Consider the following 22,059-nt stretch of genomic DNA (forward strand, 5'->3'; position numbering starts at 1 on the left):
CAGTAATATTGTCCAACCTTCACTTTGCGACATATTGTTTAAATCCTGAGAACACTTTGTGTTAACCATACGGCTTATGTTATGGAAAACTCTGCTCAGAGCATGGCTGACTATTTATAGACTAGAATAGGTGCTTTTGAGAATGAGCTCTTTCACTTCAATTTTCTATGTAAAAGTTATTTCCTCTTTCGCTAGTATACGCACACCCACAGCCTGAGGGCCGGACTTGTCACAAAGCTGCTGTATCACAGTGACTGTGCGCTCTATAACCTCTGGCCCGCACACATAGCAGACACAAGAATCCGTAAGAAGCATCAATACGTCATGAAAATAAACTCCCAAATTCACAACCGGAGTTTTTCTTGTTGTCTCCTTTTATAGCAAGTAACCAGAAATAACGTAAAACTCTGAATCTCATGACTCTTCAGGAACTGAACTTTTCTGTATTCAGATATGCCATCAATTTGAAATTGAGGAATTCCTCCCCCCCCGGTGAATATAAGGTATCTTGCTGACCAACGTTTGGATTGTAGAAGGTTCTTGGGATTTTCAAGAAAGGAGAACAAGCAGTTTTGCTGTGGTTATCATAGCGGTGCAGCTATTTCAGGGTCTGGATGTGGCTATTTTCTATCTAGCCCTAGCTACACTCACTGGCCACTTTATTAGGTACACCTGTCCAACTGCTCGTTAACACTTAATTTCTAATCAGCCAATCACATGGCGGCAACTCAGTGCATTTAGGCATGTAGACATGGTCAAGACAATCTCCTGCAGTTCAAACCGAGCATCAGTATGGGGAAGAAAGGTGATTTGAGTGCCTTTGAACGTGGCATGGTTGTTGGTGCCAGAAGGGCTGGTCTGAGTATTTCAGAAACTGCTGATCTACTGGGATTTTCACGCACAACCATCTCTAGGGTTTACAGAGAATGGTCCGAAAAAGAAAAAACATCCAGTGAGCGGCAGTTCTGTGGGCGGAAATGCGTTGTTGATGCCAGAGGTCAGAGGAGAATGGCCAGACTGGTTCGAGCTGATAGAAAGGCAACAGTGACTCAAATAGCCACCCGTTACAACCAAGGTAGCCAGAAGAGCATCTCTGAACGCACAGTACGTCGAACTTTGAGGCAGATGGGCTACAGCAGCAGAAGACCACACCGGGTGCCACTCCTTTCAGCTAAGAACAGGAAACTGAGGCTACAATTTGCACAAGCTCATCGAAATTGGACAACTGAAGATTGGAAAAACGTTGCCTGGTCTGATGAGTCTCGATTTCTGCTGCGACATTCGGATGGTAGGGTCAGAATTTGGCGTCAACAACATGAAAGCATGGATCCATCCTGCCTTGTATCAACGGTTCAGGCTGGTGGTGGTGGTGTCATGGTGTGGGGAATATTTTCTTGGCACTCTTTGGGCCCCTTGGTACCAATTGAGCATCGTTGCAACGCCAAAGCCTACCTGAGTATTGTTGCTGACCATGTCCATCCCTTTATGACCACAATGTACCCAACATCTGATGGCTACTTTCAGCAGGATAATGCGCCATGTCATAAAGCTGGAATCATCTCAGACTGGTTTCTTGAACATGACAATGAGTTCACTGTACTCCAATGGCCTCCACAGTCACCAGATCTCAATCCAATAGAGCATCTTTGGGATGTGGTGGAACGGGAGATTCGCATCATGGATGTGCAGCCGACAAATCTGCGGCAACTGTGTGATGCCATCATGTCAATATGGACCAAAATCTCTGAGGAATGCTTCCAGCACCTTGTTGAATCTATGCCACGAAGAATTGAGGCAGTTCTGAAGGCAAATGGGGGTCCAACCCGTTACTAGCATGGTGTACCTAATAAAGTGGCCGGTGAGTGTATATCTTGGTCATAAATCAGACATAAGATCTCTCATCATGTGTTTCTTTTAATTTAATTTAATTTATGTCTATACAAGCATTAGGGCTAACCTTAGGTAGAATGGTCCCCATGCAGCCCCTTCTACTGACACTCTATTCATTGCTCTACCCCATCAATAACCCAGGCGATGTACGATTACATTTACACATACAATTATTAAAAGTTTAGTCTCCAGCTCACATTTTTGGGGTAAATAATGAAGCTTAAATCACTAGTATTTTCTGGTCTGAGCTCTGAAATTGTCACTTGGATCCATTATCAGAACTCAGATGCTTCATAGTCCTTGGCTTCTGGGACCTAAAGTAATGAGCAAAAACAGGATCATTCTAAGTGCCGAGGATAAACCAGTTGGGGGCCTTTTCTGTAGTTTTTAATCCTCTGCCTCCTCCATTGGCTTCCTCAACTCAGACACTGAGGTCTGTTCTGTAACAAAGGGTTTTGTAACCTTCACTGGGTGAATGGTGGTTTATGGATCCATTCAGTGGCGTAACTAGGAATGGTGGGGCCCTGTGGCGAACTATTGACATGGCCTCCCCTCCCGCATTCCTGCACACAGTATGATGCCCCACAGTAGCCCCTGCACACAGTATGATGCCCCACAGTGGCCCCTGCACACAGTATGATACCCCAAAATGGCCCCTGCACACAGTATGATGCCCCACAGTGGCCCCTGCACACAGTATTATACACCATAGTGGCCACTGCACACAGTATTATACACCATAGTGGCCACTGCACACAGCATTTTATTCCCCATAGCGGCCCCTGCACACAGTATTGTGCCCCATTATGGACCACCCAAGACTTTCTCTGCACAGCTACTCACAAACCTGCAGGCTTTCCACCCCAGACATCCCCCCCCCCACACACACCCTTTCCTACCTACACCTGCTGGCCCTCTCCCTGCTGCTCCTTACTTCTAGTGATATATCTTCTAATCCTGGACCACCCCAGCAAATGCCTACTTTCGGCTTGTTCCCCACCCCTGGCATCAGCGCACGGAACTCATTAAATCTTAAACCTATCTCACTCACTCTTGTCCCTCCCCCTGTCCTCTCCAGTGCACTACGGAACACTCGCTCCACACGCAATAAACTCGACTACATCCACGACATTTTCATTTCTAATGAATTTATATTTCTCAGCATCACAGAAACATGGCTGACACCATCAGACATCGCCTCCACTGCTGCCTTCTCCTATGGGGGTCTACAACTCTCGCACACTCCCTGCCTCAACAATAAACCTGGTGGTGGTGTAGGCGTCCTCCTGTCAGACAATTGCTCATTTGCCCCTATCCAAGCACTAACTGTCCTCACCCCCCCCCCTCCTCCTTTGAAGTGCGCTCTGTTCGTATCTACTCACCCTCCAACTGGCCGTCATACACTGACCACCGGGACCTACCGCTATCTTCATCGACCATTTCACCACCTGGCTTACACACTTCTTATCCACAGACACCCCCACCATCATCATGGGTGATTTCAACATCCCCATTAACACAGACCACGCCGCCTCCCCTCATTTGCAGCCTAACTCTAACTCTCCATCCACGCTCTCTGACCACAACCTGCTGACATTGTCTGCCCTGTCCTCTCTAATAGACACCCCAACCTCTAAACTAACATGCCCCCACAGGAACCTCAACCACCTTGACACCAGCACCCTCTCAGACTCTCTCCTACCACTGACTGACATATCCTCACTCCAGGACGCAGATGCCGCTGCTGCCTTCTATAATACCACCATCACCTCAGCCCTTGACTCTGTGGCCCCTTCACAACCATTAAAGCCTGACCAATCAACAGACAACCCTGGCACACCGACCTGACTAAAAAAACTGAGACGTGCCTCACGGGTTGCAGAACACCTCTGGAAGAAAAGCTATTCCCAAGAGGACTTCCTCAGTTACAAAGAGACAGTTCTCGTATTCAAGAACACACTCACCTCTGCTAAGCAGGTCTATTTCACCACACTCATATCTGCCCTATCCCGCAACCCCAAACAGCTATTCTCCACCTTCAACTCCCTCCTATGTCCTCCTGTGCCCCCTCTGACATCACTTATCTCAGCTGTTGACTTTGCCTCTTATTTCAAAAGTAAAATAGACACCATCAGAGACAGCCTCTCCCTACACCCCCAGCATCCCCTCCACCCAACCGCTCGCTGCTCCTCATCTTTAACCTGTTTCCCCACTATCACTGACGAAAAACTCTCCTCCCTAATTTCTATATCTCACCTCACCTCCTGTGCGCTTGACCCGATCCAGTCACATCTCATCCCCAAACTCACTAAAGTCATCACCCAAGCCCTAACCCATCTGTTCAACCTATCCCTAGCCAATGGATCCTTCCCTTCCAACACGCCACTGTCACTCCTGTACTCAAAAAACCGTCCCTCGACCCGTCCTCTCCAGCCAACTATCGTCCCATCTCACTGCTCCCGTACGCCTCCAAACTGCTTGAGCGGCACGTCCACTCAGAACTCTCCTCCTATCTCTCGTCCAACCTGCTCTTTGACAGACTCCAGTCAGACTTCAGACCCCAGCACTCCACTGAAACTGCCCTAATAAAAGTCAATAATGCCCTTCTAACCAGCAAAGCCAAGCACCATTACTCTGTCCTCCTCCTCCTTGTCCTCTCCTCTGCCATTGACACAGTTGACCACTCCCTCTAACTAGAAACGCTCTCATCCCTTGGTATCTCAGTCCTGGCCCTTTCCTGGATCTCCTCATACCTCACCGACCGCACATTCAGCGTCTCCCACTCGCACACCACCTCCTTACCTCGCCCTCTCTCTGTAGGTGTCCCCCAAGGCTCCGTCCTAGGACCCCTCCTGTTCTCCATCTACACCCTTGGCCTGGGCCAACTCATAGAATCTCATGGCTTTCAGTACCACTGCTATGCCGATGACACCCAAATCTACATCTCTGGACCAGACATTACCTCCCTGCTGGCCAGAGTTCCAGATTGTTTAGCGGCTGTAGCCTCCTTCCTCTCCTCCCGCTTTCTCAAACTCAACATGGATAAAACGTAGTTCATCATCTTCGCCCCACCCCCTACGGCTCCTCTGCCTGACCCATCTATAAAAGTTAATGAAACCACTCTTACCGCTGTCCCACGGATCCGATGCCTTGGGATAACCCTGGACTCTGACCATATCCTTCAAATCGCACGTTCAAACCCTCAACACCTCCTGCCGCCTCCAACTCAAGAACATCCATCGAATCCGCTCCTTCCTCACCCCAGAAACTGCTAAGACGCTCGTCCATGCCCTCATAATCTCCCGCTTAGATTACTGCAACACCCTTCTCCATGAACTCTCAGCTAACACCCTCGCCCCCCTCCAGTCCACCTTAAACCGTGCTGATGGCTTAATCCACCTCACCCCCCCCCCCCCCCCCCCCGTTCTTCATCGGCTGCTCCCCTCTGCCAATCCCTTCACGGGTTATCCATTGTCCAGCGTATTGAATTCAAGCTACTAACGCTAACATACAAAGCCATCCCCAACCTGGCCCCTCCATATATCTCTGACCTCATCTCCCGCTACCTGCCCACACGTAACCTCAGATCCTCCAACGACCTCCTACTCTGCTCTGCTCTCATCCGCTCCTCACACAACCGTCTCCAAGATTTCTCTCGTGCATCCCCCATACTCTGGAACTCCTTACCAAGACACATAAGACTGACCCCCACAATCACAGGCTTCAAGAAGGCCCTGAAGACTCACCTATTCAGGAAGGCCTACAACCTCCAATAACACTATCACCGCACCACCATCTGTACAGTCTCCCCTTCTCCTTCTGTCTCTACCCCCCTTCCCTCATAGACTGTAAGCCCTCGCGGGCAGGGCCCTCTACCCCACTGTGCCAGTCAGTCATTGTTAACTATATCTGTTTGTATATTCTGTGTACTGTATGTAAACTCTCAAATGTAAAGCACCATGGAATTAATGGTTCTATATAAATAAATAATAATAATTATTATTATTACTATACTCTGGAGTTACCTGAGGAAAAAAAAAAAAAAGCAGTAGTGGCCGCCTCCGGGCCCCCTAGTGTCCTGGGCCCTGTGGCAGCGGCTACCACTGCTATCCTGGTAGCTATGCCCCTGGATCCATATACTATAGGTACCTGGAGCTTTCCAGGCATATACAGTCATTGGAGAGTATAGCTGTAGTGTGTATTGTATTATATATAGACCTCCTATGTATGTGTCTTCATGGTAACATATTAGAGAACAAACTGTTTTGTCTGAGCAGGCAGTCATGTGTCACATCATTCCCTAGAAAGGAGGAAGCGGATGCACACTTGTCATACATGAGTTGAGGAAGTATTTGCAATGTTCTTAATTTTTTTTTTAGATACATTGGAAGAAAAAAAACAAAACAAAAAACATGATCTAATATTAGTAATTTACACATTGCTTTGCTCCAAATATCATCCACCACTAGGAGTTATAAAGCTGCGTTCACATGAGGCATTTTTTCATCACAACTGAAAAACACAATGAGAAAAATACAGGGTTTTTTTTTAAAAAAAAAAAAAAAAAAAAAAAAGGGCAAATTTTGTCTAATTCGTACACGCTGAGGTCTTATTCACACAACAGTGCCATTTTTTACAGACCTAACATACATGAAAACAGTCATATCAGTCTGTTGAAGTCCATTGAGGGGTCTCATTCACATGACAAGGAGTAATGCCGGTATGATGGCCATTTTGCAAAAGGCCACTTGAATACCCCATGAATGTCTATTGGTCTATTCACAAGGCTCTGTCTGTCAGTATATGCCAGGCTCTATCTTTATTCACATACCTCTTCACACCTAGGCCGGGATGTGCGTCTGTACCCTGTAAATCTACGCTGGCTTGTAGCTGGCGTAGCTATCAGGCGTCATATGTGCCAGTAAACTGACGTGGATGATAAATCTAGTGCAGTGGCATTGGCGGCACAAGCCAGAAAAATTGCCAAAATCTGATTTGCACAAACACTTTGTGACTTATATAATGACTTTTATGTCTATCTGGTGTACAAAGCAAGATACGTCTGCCCCAATGAGAACTTAAAGCAAGCTCCTGCTGGGGTCTTCACCTTCTGTATACAGCAGTGAGCAGACAAGCAGGCTCCATAGCACAATAAGACATCCCACAAGTGTTCATGGGAAGATGAATCAATCTGAAGATACAATTACATGTAATAAAATGTGCAATAAGTACGGGGTAAGATCTAGACAACCCCATGAAATGCCAATGCCCTGGGCCGCTAGAATAGAAATATAAGGGTTTACTTTACTGGCCGATCCTGCTGTATAGTGATGTATCAATAATCAATATAGAGATTGGGCTGCCACTATATTAGCCTATCCTCAGGTAACTCCCCCCCCCCCCCAATAAATAAAGTGAAACAAAAAAAAAAATACTATATACAGTGCTCGGGGGGGGGGGGGGGGGGATTTTGTAATTGTAAGTTTTGGCACAGTTATGTCCTGCTTGACAATTTTCCCAAAACCTGGGGGCATTTAGGTTTATCAAAAGGAGGCATGTCCTCCAGCAAACCGGCATCTACTGATATTTACACCAGATGCAAGCTACATACATTTGAGAAGGCACAGGATCTTTCTAATTTATTAAGGGTAGGTTCACACTACTGGTATTAATGTTTGCCGCTCTCATCCATCATGGGACATTAAGGCCCCGGTTCCCACGGAGTAACGCGCCGCTCATTTAGACAGGTAAACACAGAGCGAGGCGCTTCAAAACAGATCCCATTGACTTCAATGGATGCCACCTTACGCGCGATACACATTGAAATCAATGGGTTATAAAGCCTTCCATTGATTCCAATGTATAGCGCACGTAAGCCGGCACTCATTGAAGTCAATGGGATCTGTTTTGAAGTGCCGCGCTCTGACACATGTTTATGTGTCTAAATGAGCGGCGCGTTACTCCGTGGGAACGGGGCCTAACAGTAGTATGAGCGATGCAGAAGGAGTCCCTTCCATGAGGTATTGCTAACATCCATTCTCATCCTCTTAAAAAAATAAAATAAATAAATAAAACTTCTGCCTGCAGGACTTTTTCTTCCATATAGAAAAGATAACAAATGTGACAGAAGCTTCCATCATGTTTTTTTTTTTCTACATTATGAGTCTATGTCAATAGACACAGAAAGAGGCGGCTCTGTCTGCATCTGTCACTTTACTACTGCTAAAGGGATTGTCCTGCTAGGGACACTTATTCCCTATCCACAGGACCTTGTCCAACTGGGACCAAAAGATGGAGCGCCAGAACACTTGCTTGAATGGCACTCAATTCACTTCTGTGATTCTGCCAACACCGTAACCTCCAGCAGCGCCTACTGCGCCTTAATAGTGAAAGGAGAAACAGTCATGCAAGTGCACTGGCTCTCTGTTCACAAGGAGTCCTTAGGATCAGTTTACATGGAGTGTTTTGCAGGCGGATTTTGACGCGGAATCCGCCTATAAAAACGCCTCCCATTCATTTCAATAGGAGTCACTACCAGTTTTTTCTGCTAGTGGAAAAAGAAATCAAACTACATGACGTACCTTCACGCGGATTCCACGGCTGAGTCAGCTGCTGTTTCTGTGGCTCAAGACTCCCATTCATCAGGGCCTAATCAGGAGCCGGATGCTGTGATGAAATGGCAATGCCCGTCACGGCTAGCCATGCGAAAAAGCCGGCGGCGGTAAAGGAAGAGGGATTTCCGCTTCCTTTTCTGCCGTGTGAACAGGGACTAATGGGAACATTCACCCCCGCCCCGATCACCTTTAATGTCCAATGTCCAACCGGATGTTCATGACTCTTCTTGCCAGCATTCAGGCCATTGACATGAAAACCTATGATGTTGTGATGATACAATGGAAGTACAACTGTAAAAGTTGGTTCCTACTAAGCTTGAAAAGCACCTGAGAGGTGCGAAACGATAGTCGCTGGCGTTTTTTTTATCTCTGCATGTCTCTCTCCTGCTGTTGCTTTTAATGAAGTGGAATAAAGCCTGAAAAGTTTTAATGACGCCTTGGGTGCGTGCCCCCATTATTTCTATTTTTGCTGTGTTATTTATCTGGAAGTGAGCACCACTCAAATTAGGCCTGGATGGATGCTGGGATAAGACACTTCAGGTAAATAAATGGAAACCCCCTATCTTAAAGGGAAAGTTTTGTCAGGAAATTACTCATTGTTTAAATTGTGGTTTTGGTTTTATATTAAACATAATTTATAAGAATTTTTGGAGGTTTTTATTTATCATATTATTTATTTTAAAAATAAAGGAATATCTTGAAGTGTACTGATAATGTACAGAAGAGCCTGAAAAAGAAGTATATGGCCGACAAGCCTGGGCTTCAATAGGTTCCCGGCTGTCATGGCAATGAATCACCAGCCCGGGATCTCATTCCAGGCGCCTGTGATCCTCCCCAGAATGGCAGAATATGGTCTCAAAGCTGAAAGGCCCTGGGAGCTTTAATGCCCACGATCAGTGACGGGAAAGACCCGTAAACATATTTAAATACCCAACGCCCACCGTAACAATATGGTAAATGTCAGGAAGGGGTTCAAAACATTAGAAAATATTCTTTAAAAATATGTTTAACGTAAAACTTGATTAAAAAAAAAGATAAACACGCCATCTTCTGGCGATAAAATAAGTTGTGATATAAATGTGGTGGAAGTAATATTAATATTATGTTTCCACTCCGGCATTATTCTGGAAAGGCTTATAGGGGTTGTCCAGTTGACAAAAAAAAAAAAAAGTTTTTTAAAAAATTCTCAAAATGGTGTATAGATAGAAGCACAAAACAAAGTGATACCTCCCCCTGCTGGCCACATTCCGAGGACACCCAATCTCCGGTAGTCTCTACTTCCTGGTCCAGTAGGGATGTATTGACAAGGGACATATAACTGCTGTAGCTATTCACTAACCACAGCAATGAGCACTATAGCAAGTAACTGGTCGCTGCTGGACCAGGGAGCCGAAACTAGGGGGTAAACGAACAGCATCAGAACAGGGCGAGTGAGAGATCACTGAGGAGAGGATCCACTTCCAGACCACCCCTGGGGTTTTTACGTCTGGGTAGTATCTTCCTTGTAAAGCAAGAACGAGCCATTACATCCAAGCAGTTTTCAGCAGCTGCATGATTTCCTGCAGCTGCTGAAATGGGGAGCCGGCTGTAACTGCAACTGGAGCTCCCATACAGAAGGCAGGGAAGGTTTATCACTCAATGACCGCTGTATACGCGCAGCCATGATGTAGCTCCCCTCCAACTCAGCGGTCACGTGATCCACTGGGTCTTTTAGAGCTGCTGGGTCTTACAGGACTCAGATCAGCTCTATAGTTATGGACAGGAGGCTGCATTCCTCCTGCAACTGGTGCTAAATGTACCAGTCCCAGTTACAGGGGAAATCAGCTTCCCCCACCATAAAAAATATGGATAGATGTCTCCAAAAGTCTATTATGACACAATGTTTTTAAAAAAAAAATAAAAAAATTTTAATAATTAAAAAAATAAAATAATATGTCACACCTTTAATACAGGTTTCTAACCCCACCCCCGAAGACACAATACATAATAAGAATTACCTAGAGGAAAAAATATTTTTAAAAGATTTTTAATAGCAATTAGTGCTGTTAAATAAAAAGAATGAAAAGTGAAAAACACACGTTTTTCTCCTCTGTTTATATTTTCCCTTATGTAAAAAAAATTAAGACATATGCAAAAATAAAAACGACACAAAAATAAAGCCCTGTATGTCACCGAAAAAAAGATGCAGAAATTAGTTGAATAACCCATATGATAAAAATGTTATAGCCCTCGAAACAGAACATACAAAAACACAAAAATGTGTCCAGTCGTAAACCAGAGAATGGCCTGGTATGGAAGTGGTTAAGCAGGTTTAAAAATATTTTTTTTTCTAGGCTGGAAAAAACCCTTTAGGCTAAGGCCCCATGGGCCGTATCCGCAGCACTAAAGCGCTGCGGGAAGAACTGCTGCGTGAACGCATTTCGGTTCTTTCTGCAGCGCTTTTAAGAGAAAGTTCACAGTTTTCCTCCATGGACTTTCTCTTAGCATTATATCTACGGGAAAGCCACCGGCGTTTCCGTAGATATAATTGACATGTTGCGATTTGCAAAGCCGCAACGGCTTTGCAAATCGTAGCGTTTCCACGCTGCGATCTTTTCCACAAAGTGGGGATGGGATTCGTGCAGGCAAATTGCGGCGTTTCCCGTCCGTGGGGCCCCAGCCTTAAAGGGGCTCTATCATTGAGAAAAGTCATTTTTAACTAATCACATCCTTGCACAGCCTTTAGAAAGGCTATTCCACACCTACCTTTTGTATGTAAATTGCCTCAGTGGTTTTGAATAAGCCAGTTTTTATTCATATGCTAATTAGCTTCCAGCCAGCACAGGAAGTTCCCAGCAGCACTCCTCTCTGCTATTGTCGCCTATCTAGGTATACAAGCAGGAAGTCAGCAGCAGCAGCCTGTGCTGTATACATACATAGGAAATAATAGGCAGATCGGCAATAATCCTAGCTGTACTACTAGCTTATTTAAATTGAAGAGTTTTCCTAAATACATTGCTGTAGAAATGCTGCTTCATGTACCTGCTTTGTGAGATTATTCCTTCCTGTTGCTTACACAAGTTGCCTAGGTCCCTGGCCTGGTCTACCTTCTTATCTAGCATCTCAGAACGGGTGACATGGCTCACTGCTCTCGGGAGGAGAGGGGGCCTGAGTTCTTGCATTAGCTCTAAGAACAGTTACCTCCAACTTAGGGGCTGGCAATCAGGTCAGCTAATTGTATTTTGCTGATAAGAGCTCAGACAGAGGTTTGGCTTAGTGCTTGTGCGAAGAAAAGACAGCAGGCAAATTCCATCCAAGCATTGCAGAAAAATACTTGTAGTGGAGATGCTACAATTTCAAAAATTGTTGCATTTTAGGAAATAACAGCATGTCAATTACACCTACAGAAATGCTGGCAGTTTCCCTATAGGTGGAATGGAAGCAGAAAGTCTGGAGAGTTTTCCTCTGTGGACTTTCTGTGTAAAGAGCTGCCGGACAAACTGATGCATTTCCGCCATTTTTCCCGCAGCACTTTTTCTCTGATCTTCTCCTTAAAGACTTGGAAATCCCTCTATTGGTATCTGTGATTAGCAGAGCGTCCCCCACCCTCTTTTTCCCCAGAAACGGCTCCCCCTTTACCCCCTAGGCTGTGTCTAGTATCGCAGCTGATGTTCAACTCTGCATCTGAAAAATAGCAGGCTTCCTAAGTGTCCTGACTTTTGTCAGTAAAATCCCTCATAGGCCTGTGTCTCCTGTCTGCAGCCAGCCTGTAGTCTGCTGCCCACTGCCAGTCTGTCTGTCTGCTGTGCCAATGCCTCCTACCAGCTACGTGCTCTGTTTTTTTACCCGTCTGGAGTAAATTTCTCTTGGACCTAAATAAAGCTGTGATTGCAAAATAAAATCATGACGCATCGATTTCCAGTAATTCCTACGTGGTCTACCATTTCTAAAAGACCTTTCTTCTGAAGAATGGCGGCTCATAACTTCTTACCTTCTTTATTTATTTTGGAAGGAAAGCTGATTTGAGTATTGCCCTCCTACGAATATTTGCAGCAAAGCTCTGGGAACAATTTACACAGTCCATCAATAGTTGAACTTTTTTTTTTATTTAAAGAAACACAAAAAATAAAATTCCACACAATCGCCCAACATCTCCCAGTCCAGACTTATACATAATATTGCACCTAAATGGGATCGTTCAAGGATCCCTCGATCCAAGCAGTTTCCACAATTTCTCTACATTAAAGGGATAGTGTTCTATATAATGCTTTGCTAGGATACACGAGTCCTGAGGTGCGTACGGCTACTTCCTCCTTCACTGCAAATATCTCATTGCAAGCCACAGTCACCACATAGAGCACCTACAGGTGTATAGGAAGATTACATGTCTGCAGTGACTACATACATCGGAACGGTTATTATCACTGCAACATAATAGAGAAAAAAATATCTACAAATATTTATAAAAATATACCCGATTTATTTATTCCTCCGCTATCAGAGCAGACGAGGGCTGCAGGCTGACAGTGAAAGAGTTAAATAATGCAGGGGAAAAGCGAAAGGGCATAATGGGTCATTTATGTCTGTTCGCCACTTTTTAATTTTTTTTTTTTTTTTTAATAAATATAAATATTTTCTAACACAGAAAAGCAAATGTAAGATGCAGGAAGACAGCCTGACTGTAGGTGATGCAGCAGTTATGGACCAGATTCTGATCTCCTGGGTGGTCCCACAGATTCCAGCATTTGTCCAGTATGGCAGGAAACAGCGCCCATTGAGAAGGGCTGCTATCTTAAAGGGAGTCTAGCATTAGAATCCCATATTTTAATACTAACACGTAGGAATTGCCTTAAGAAAGTCTATTCTTCTATCTTTAGAAATCTTCTCCACGGCACCGTTCGGTAGATAATCATGGTCCCCTGTGCTGCTTGAAAACTCGCCAGCGTCGCCTCTATCTTCTACTGGCACGCCTCTCCGCAGCATCCTCTGCAATGTCTTCTTCCGGCGCTGGTCTTCTAAATCCCAGGCATGCGCAGTTGGCTCTGGCTTCGGGCACAGCCGACTGCGCATGTCTGCGGCCATTTTCTTATGGCCGCTTACACGAGCGTACTGCATTGCACAGTACACTCATGTAAGTGGCAACAAAAAAATGGCCACAGACATGCACAGTCGGCTCTGCCTGAAGTCCATGCATGGGATTTAGACACAGAAGACAGAATCGCTGGAAAAAGACACGGCAGAGAAAAGATGATAAGGCAGTGCTGCAGAGTTTTCAAGCAGAGATGCCCCCATTGCTGTTTGAGTGCAGGGGAACGCCCCCAGTGCTGCGAGAAAACTCATTTGCATACCGAAGAAAACCAGGAATATCTACTTAACGGCAGCGTGGAGAAGACATCTAAAGGTAGGAGAAGAATAGCCTTTCATAAGGCTATTCCTACGAGTTAGAATTCCTTTAAAGGGGAACAATTCATATAGATTATATGTGAGCTGTCAGCACAAACACAGGGCAGACTAGATCTGCAGTCTGTCCTGTGCTCAGCACTGATGCTCACAAAAAGCCTCCCAACTCCTCCCCCATTTATTTCAGCGGGTGTCAGGCAGATTTTTTTCCCTCTAGTTGATTATTTTTGGCTAAAGGCAAAAAAGAAGCAACATGACTAGTGTTGAGCGAGTAGTATTGGATCGAATACCTCGTCGGCATAGGAATGCGTGTAATCGGCCGAACACCAAGCGGTTAAACGCTTCAAATATTCGAAGCGTTTAACTCCTCGGTGTTCGGCCGATTACACGCATTCCTATGCCGGCAAGGTAATAGATCGAATACTACTCGCTCAACACTAGTCATGACCTTTTTTTAGGCTGAAGTTCTATGTTGCAAAAATGCAGCATTTTACAGTACCTGCAAAGTGGATGGGATTCTGGGCTAATACCACCCACATACTGCAGAAAAAAATCTGCACTCTCAAAAATTGCAGTGTCAATAATACCTGCGTAAACGCTGGCGTTTTCTGGCAGAAAGTCACAGAGGGAAACTGCAAAATCGCAATGAAAAAATGCTGAGAAAAAAAACGCAATGCATTTCAGCCACATTTTTTTCCTATACTTCGCCACGTGGGTTCTTTGTGTTAGCAGATCCCACCTTGTAAAGCCCAATGAAATAATGAAATGAATGGAGGGCAGAAAAAACTGCTACAAAGAATGAGATTTTTCTCTGCCTCTTATTCATTTCAATCGGCTTTGCAGGGCAGAAGCCACCTAAAGAAAGGTCATGAAGCTTCTTTTTGCTTATATATATATATATATATATATATATATATATATATATATATATATATATATATATATATATATTACACACACACTGCAGGAAAAAAAAATCAGCCTGACTCTTGCTAAAATGAATGTTCCGACTCAGAATCCACTTTCAAAAAACTCTGTGTGAACATACCCAAAGGGGAATACCCATACTCTGGATATATTACAATAGATAGGTACCGTAGGTGAGAAGTGTCTGATCAGGACTGATCACTCGGTCACTTATTTGAATGGAGCAGTAACTGAGCATGTGCACTGCCACTCCAAAATCTGACTGTCGGACATAACTAAGTGGTCTAAGTAATCTAACTCAGACTAGACACTTATCTCATGGAATAGGTGATAAGTTTGGAATATAGGAAAATCCCTTTAAATATATTATGAAATATATAAGCCAGAAAAGTACTCAGATGCAGCTCATCCATCACCACTCATCTAGACTGTGACGCTTTGTGCCAGTGGCCCGAAATTAGAAACTGACAGATGTATTCTATCCTGCCCTGCTGTCACTGTCCAGTCACTAGCTGGAGATCAGAGTACTTACTATACATATACAATACTATACAGCACTGAAGCAACATCAGAGCAGTTCCTGTTCATAGCAAGGCCAATATGTATATGTAATATGGCCCATAAAACTAGAAATTATTATTATAAAGTTAGAAATAAACAACCAGTCAGCTGCTCAGAGCCGTGCAGTGTGTGTGTGTGTGTCGTGCTGTGGTCAGATGACTTTTAGGTCTATAGCAAGTTATAAAGCCTACAATTTGCAGCCTGCTCAGGATAGGACTTTTTCTACAGCCTGATGCTTCGTTCACACTTGTGCCTGGTATCTGTCCAGCGTGATTCCGCCTTAAGATCAGAAAAACAGATTTGGAACGGTATGCAAACAGTCCATTTATAGACCCATTCACTTCAATGGGTTTTTAAAACAATCCACAGGTGTCAGTTTTCAGCCTCTCCGCTGTATATCCTTATTTTTTGGACAGACACAAAGTCCTACATGTCTGCCTAGTTTATGTCCAAAAGGGTGGATACACGGCGAAGAGGCTGAAAACTGACACCTGCGGATTGTTTTAAAAACCCACTGAAGTGAATGGGTCTATAAATGGACTGTTTGCATACCGTTCCAAATCTGTTTTTCTGATCTTAAGGCGGAATCGCACCGGACGGATACCAGGCAAAAGTGTAACCCCTCCCCCCCCCCTCCAAAAAAAACAAACATTAAAAATACCTGACATTGCGGGGTTTTTTTTGTTTTTTTTGGGGGGGGGGGGTTTGTTTAAAGATTTTACAAACAATGTGCGAGTGCCTGTGTGTGTGTGTGTGTGTGTGTGTGTGTGTGTGTGTAGGAGACCTCGGGAGTTTTCCAATTTCTGCAAACAAAAAGCTCCCCCTACAATAAATTGTTCTTACACTTTTATATCCACAGATGTAATAACAATGCACCAGAATTCTCACATCATTTGTACCAATAACCCACTTTTTGCACCAAAAAGTGTGAAAAATGTTGGCTATTTTGCTATTAAGCCAATAAATACCATATTTTCCGGACTATAAGGCGCACATAAAAACCTACGATTTCCTCAGAAATCGTAAGTGCGGCTTATAGTCCGGTGCGCCTTATATATGGATGGAAGCGGCGGCAAAGTCTGCGTGCCGCTTCCATACATACATAAAAGGCACCGTAAGGGTGCATTCACACTACAGAACGCCGGCGTGTATCACAGCCGTACACGCCGGCGTTACAGCAGGGCTGCCGGACACTTCCTATTCATTTCTATGGGAGCCGACATGCGAGCGCTCCCCATAGAAATGAATGGACAGACACTTCCCATTCATTTCTATGGGAGCCGGCATGCGAGCGCTCCCCATAGAAATGAATGGAAAAAAGCAGTCCATTCATTTCTATGGGGAGCGCTCGCATGTCGGCTCCCATAGAAATGAATAGGAAGTGTCCGGCAGCCCTGCTGTCACGCTGAAACAGAACGTGAAACTTACCGAGCGGTGCAGGGCGAGCGGGCATTCAGGCCTCCTCTTCCTCCGATGTTCCGTCCTTCTCCTCCGGCGCTCGCTGATAATGGCCGTGGCGCAATATCATAATGCTTCTACTACTGCGCATGCGCCCAGGCCATTATCAGCGAGCGGCGGAGGAGGAGGACGGAACATCGGAGGAAGAGGAGGCCTGAATGCCCGCCCACCCTGCACCGCTCGGTAAGTTTCACAACATTACGGTTGGGCTCTATCAGCATGATTTTGCTGATAGAGCCCCTCCTCGCCTGCCGAGCGCTTCCAATAGAAGCGGCTGGCACGCGGGGGGTTAAGCGGCCGCTGGCAAAGTCTGCCTGCCGCCGCTTTCAAGAACATATAATGCGCACCGGACTGCGGCTTATAGTCCGGTGCGCCTTATATATGAACCGAGACGGACTATAAGGCGCTCATGGGCAATGCGGCTTATAGTCCAGTGAGCCTTATAGTCCGTAAAATACGGTAAGTGGTATAACATTAGATAGTGTCTAAAGATGTGTTATGTTATGAACTACTGAGATAAATCTAATGCATGTTTAGACTGACTGGTCTAAGTTTACACTGTCTAAATGTAAGACTGGATAAATAAACCTGCCCCTGTGTCAAGTCTGTTATCAAGATCTCTGCTTGTATACAGTGAATGGGAGTCTTTATGGTTTATCCTCAGAGGATGCAAAGTTGTCCTGGTCATGTAATGGACGTACATCAGATCTTTACGGTAGAGTCACATGGCAGAACAGCTTTATATCCTTTGATGTACACGCTGCTGAATTTCTGGAGTGGTTTATACTGTAGCTCACCTATAGGAACCACTTCCACAGGTTTCAAACCCGCTGGTAAACCCAGCAATCATATGTGACATGCAGTCGTCATGCATCACTTTGCCTTGTGGATTTTATTTGCAGGATATGGATGAAATGCATAGACCTCATCCACTATGCTGATATTGTACAACACAATGGAGTGCAACTGACCAGTATACTGTGTACGCTGCCAGTGCACCACCAAGCCTAAAGATTCTCATTCAATGGTTACAAGGAGAGATCACAATAACATACCACACAATATGGTGTTCAAACAAAAAGTGTCCCCAGTAACTGCATAGCTTTTCATTAAACAATAAAGCTGCTTTATTTCTTGAAACTGGAAAACCCCTTCAAAATTTTTTATAGGATGTGTAAATAATGACATAGGGAAATGGAAAGGGATATGTGAAGTGACCCCAGTGACCTTCCTAGACAGCACTGTTTTTGGGCAGTGTTCAGAAAAAAAAAATTGCCGCAATCAAAACCACTACATAACTAAAGAGTTAACCTGGGAAATAACCCAGTGACAACAGAGTCATAGGGCAGAATGGTATCCGCCGTTTGTAATGGAAAGCCACAGAGTACAAAGCTGCCACACTAAGGGTATGTTCACACATTCAAGATTTCGATTTGCAAGAGAGTTTACTATAGTAGCAGCAAAGTGGACTAGAGTTTAAAGAGGTTTTCCCAGCTAAAAAATATAGATGATCGATCCTAAGAATAGGGTTCCTCGATATCAGATTGATGGGGGTGCTGGGTGTTAGACCCCCCACCAATCCGCTATTCTCTGTAGGTGATATGCAGGCAATTGAGTAGGCAGCAGACAGTTCTGTTCAAGGTCTAGTGGGAGGAATGAATCACTGCAGCTAAGCTCTTATTCAAATGTATGCGGTACCTGATCTGGCCACTACACAGAGACCAGAGCTGTCTGCTCCCTGCTCCATTCTCTGTGCCTGCTGATCATTGGGAGTGCTCGGGATGGACCTTCAATAATTTAATATTGATAACTAGAGATCAGCGAGTACTATTCGAAACTCCTGTTTCGAATAGCACACAATACAATAGGAATAAATGGACGCAGCCGGCACGCAGGCGGTTAAGCGGCTGTCCGCCGGCAAAGTCTGTGTGCCGGCCACTTCCATTCATTTCTATGGGTGCGTGCTATTCGAAACGGCTGTTTCGAATAGTACTCGCTCATCTCTATTGATAACCCATCCTTAGAATAGGACATCAATATTTTAGCCCTGCAAAATCCTTTCAACAAATCTTATCCACACACAGTGAAAACATTTCTGCGCAAAAATTTACACGGTCCAAATCTAGAGTTGGTCAATTCTGTTTGTGGATTTTTCACAGTGGATTGTGCCCTTTGTGCTGAATAAGATGAAGTATTCTTCAAATGTACAACAAAATCCACATGTAAAGGCCTGTTCACATGGGGGAAGTTGGTGCTGAATTACAGGTAGATTCTTCCTCAAAATCAGCTCCAAATTTTGCCCTTATTCTGCATCCCATTGTTTTCAATGAGAAGCAGACACCGAAGCAGGATGCCGAACAAAAAAATAAGCGTCCTGCTCGACCTTACAGTGAATTCTGCAGCCGATTCAGCCGTAGAACCCACAGCCTGAGCCACTGTAATGATTTGCTCCTCCATCTGAGAATGAGAAAACCACAGGGGAAAACAGAAGGGGGGATGGAAAAGGAATTTTAGACAGAAGTTTCCTCAAATTCCTCCTCCATGTTGCATGCCCTAAAACATGTGGATTTTACAACAGATATTCTTATGTACCCCCTGTGGACGTATCTTAAAAGGGCAGGAGGGAGAAGTGCTACAAATGTTTTTAGATTTGTTGCAGGTTGTGATCCATCCCTCAGCAGATAAGTATGGAAGCTATCCAGACCTATACTGAAACATTTCCATAGGCTTCTATAGAGCAGATGGATGCCAAAAGGGTCCTTGTACCTAAAATGACAAAAAACACCAATTCACGCATCAAGCATGGTGGGTGATCTCCTAGCGCTATAAGATCATGTTGGTTCCAGAGTTTTGTTGCAATATAAAATCCAGCTACAATATGGTCCTGGTCCTTACAGCGACTAATATAAAACATGAAATTGGCAGCAGGAAATGTCACACACGGCATCTCTTTAGCTTATACAAAAATATGATCGCAACCTACAACAAACCTTCGTCACTAAAAACCCCTATAATGCCTCTCTATACTGATATTGCCGATTTTCAATGGACTCCGTAAAGAAAAAAGGCAGCACAGAATTTGGTAAAAGTAAACCAGAAATCTGAAGAGTCTTGCAGCCAAGTCCTTGCCCCTAGAAGTCAGTCAGGCCGTCTCTTCTTGCAGATCAGAATTCATCATCGGAGCTCAGCAGTAGGGTCTTCTCTGTGTCACGGGCGCCTGACAGACTCTGGGAACGAGAGATTATTTGTCCATTGCGCCAGCTTGAGCCCTGCTCCAACGTAGACTGCTGTGTGTACTGCTGATAGGCCGGTGAGAAGTTATGGATGGCGTCCTGGACAATGTCATGAGGATTCATAGTCTCCTTCAGACTACTTGAGATGCTCTTCATGGGGGCGCAGCGGCCTGGAAAGCAAAACACAATTTAAGATGAAAATAATTAGGCAAATTAAAACCGTATCGTGTAATCCCTCTGTTATTACTACCAATAAGTCATGTTTAAATTGACAGCTGGGTGTCACAATTCTCTTTCTCTACACAGACACCCCCCCCCCCCCCCCCCCAACAAGTAACACTCAATCTACATTTCTAGTAGGAATAACAGAGGACCGGCACAATACTGAGTTTTGAGAAAAACTATCCACAATGGTTATTTCATGGAGAATACGAGTAGAGGTGACGGTCACTCTTTACATATAGTCGTTGATGTGATATGACCGAAATATACACCCCAGTTTCCTTAATATGTAACCATGTGTGATACTAAAATAGGATTGGCTTGGGAATAGTGATTGGCAGCCAGACATCCCCGCTAGGGTTTACCCCTAAAGGATCAGCTTAATAAAAATCAAAAACAAAACCCAACTGGTCTCATCTACATCACTTCTTAAAGTGCATTGTTTATTTCTTTTTTTTCCTCCTGTTTAATACTACTCTGTAGGAGGATGTATGGGGAACATATATGGCAATATCCTTTGTTAACAGAGTTTACGGTACTTCCCTTTATTAAAAGTCATCACTATAGTCTCTGCTTATCAGCGCACTTCTTCCCATTGCTAAGGAGAATGTGTTCTGGCTACGGCTAGTGTTACTTGCAGAAGCTCCTTAACCTGTTTCTACCATCCCGCTCTATAGTCATCAAACCTACTCCTTTTTTTATGTCTGCGCCTTACTCTTTATTCACACAAACACTGAAATCAGATATCTGACGGCTGTGTATATAACGGCCATCACGCGGCACCATTAGTATTTCTTTATGTGAATGGGGACTATTTTTTTTTAACCCATTTTCATGGATCCCTCCATACACTATAACTTATGAGTGATCCGTGAAAACAGGTGCGACTCGGTTGCAAAAAGACTGTGAACATGGACGTTTTTCAAAGCTGTATTGCACCTCAGTCGTGTGAAAGTCGGCTAACGGTGCCTGTAATCCCTGAGCCCTACATCGCTCTGCTATAAACCCCACAAATCTATACCTGGTCACTATCTGGCTGACAAGAACACAATGTGAAGGGGTACACGAGAGGGATTCAGTACTGCAATGCAGGACTCAGTAACTACAGGTGGGGACATATAAAAAAAAAAAAAAAAAAAAAAAAAAAAAGAAGAAGTTGTATTAGGGTTTAATAACACTACAGACTGATATAACAGAGGACAAGGACAGTAGAAGTACCTGGGGTTAAGAAGCCATAGACAGTGTGTATAGCACAACCTTAATAGCAAAATGTGACCTTATAGGGGCCAAAAAAACCCCCCTAATTTTAATGTAGATTATTCTGATTTACTACCTCATTGAAACATAACTTTTATTGCACCTTCACCAGCAAGATTAAAATACAGAATCGGTGCCGCAGATGTAATCTCACCTAATATTGTATTTCTCACATTCCACCTATGTAATGTATGTAGAGCACATAGGTTATTACCACAGCAACAATATCTGCAGATCACTGTGCTAACAATGGAGAGAAAAGGGTCAATTCCCCATAGTGAGAACTGCCAGACACGGCACAGACTGCTATTAAAATCAATATTTGTGCCCCCCCCCATGGATATGTTTTGCCGTACAAGGCATCCTGAGGGGTCTATGGGGTACTATGGGTATATTAGGTAGGAACATCAACAAAAATGTGATTTTATTAATACTATAGACTGATCTGAAAAGAGGGCAAGGCCAGCAGAGGCCAGTTAAGGAGCCTGCAAGTAACAGCAGCCATAGGTAGTGTATAT

The 22,059-nt window shown here is 44.4% G+C and overlaps 1 protein-coding gene across 3 annotated transcripts in view; it reads right to left on the reverse strand.

Moving 5' to 3' along the window:
* Positions 1–17,027: 17,027 nt before the first annotated feature.
* TMEM184B (transmembrane protein 184B) overlaps positions 17,028–22,059 on the reverse strand; it is a 51,730-nt gene continuing 46,698 nt past the window's right edge. For all 3 annotated transcript variants that reach the window (XM_075287279.1, XM_075287277.1, XM_075287278.1), the window contains one exon: positions 17,028–20,232. In XM_075287279.1, coding sequence (XP_075143380.1) covers positions 19,994–20,232 — 239 coding nt within the window. In that variant the 3' untranslated portion in view covers positions 17,028–19,993. The remainder of the gene's footprint in view (positions 20,233–22,059) is intronic.

Source organism: Leptodactylus fuscus, chromosome 9 (genome assembly GCF_031893055.1).
Source record: "Leptodactylus fuscus isolate aLepFus1 chromosome 9, aLepFus1.hap2, whole genome shotgun sequence".
Classification (NCBI taxonomy): domain Eukaryota; kingdom Metazoa; phylum Chordata; class Amphibia; order Anura; family Leptodactylidae; genus Leptodactylus; species Leptodactylus fuscus.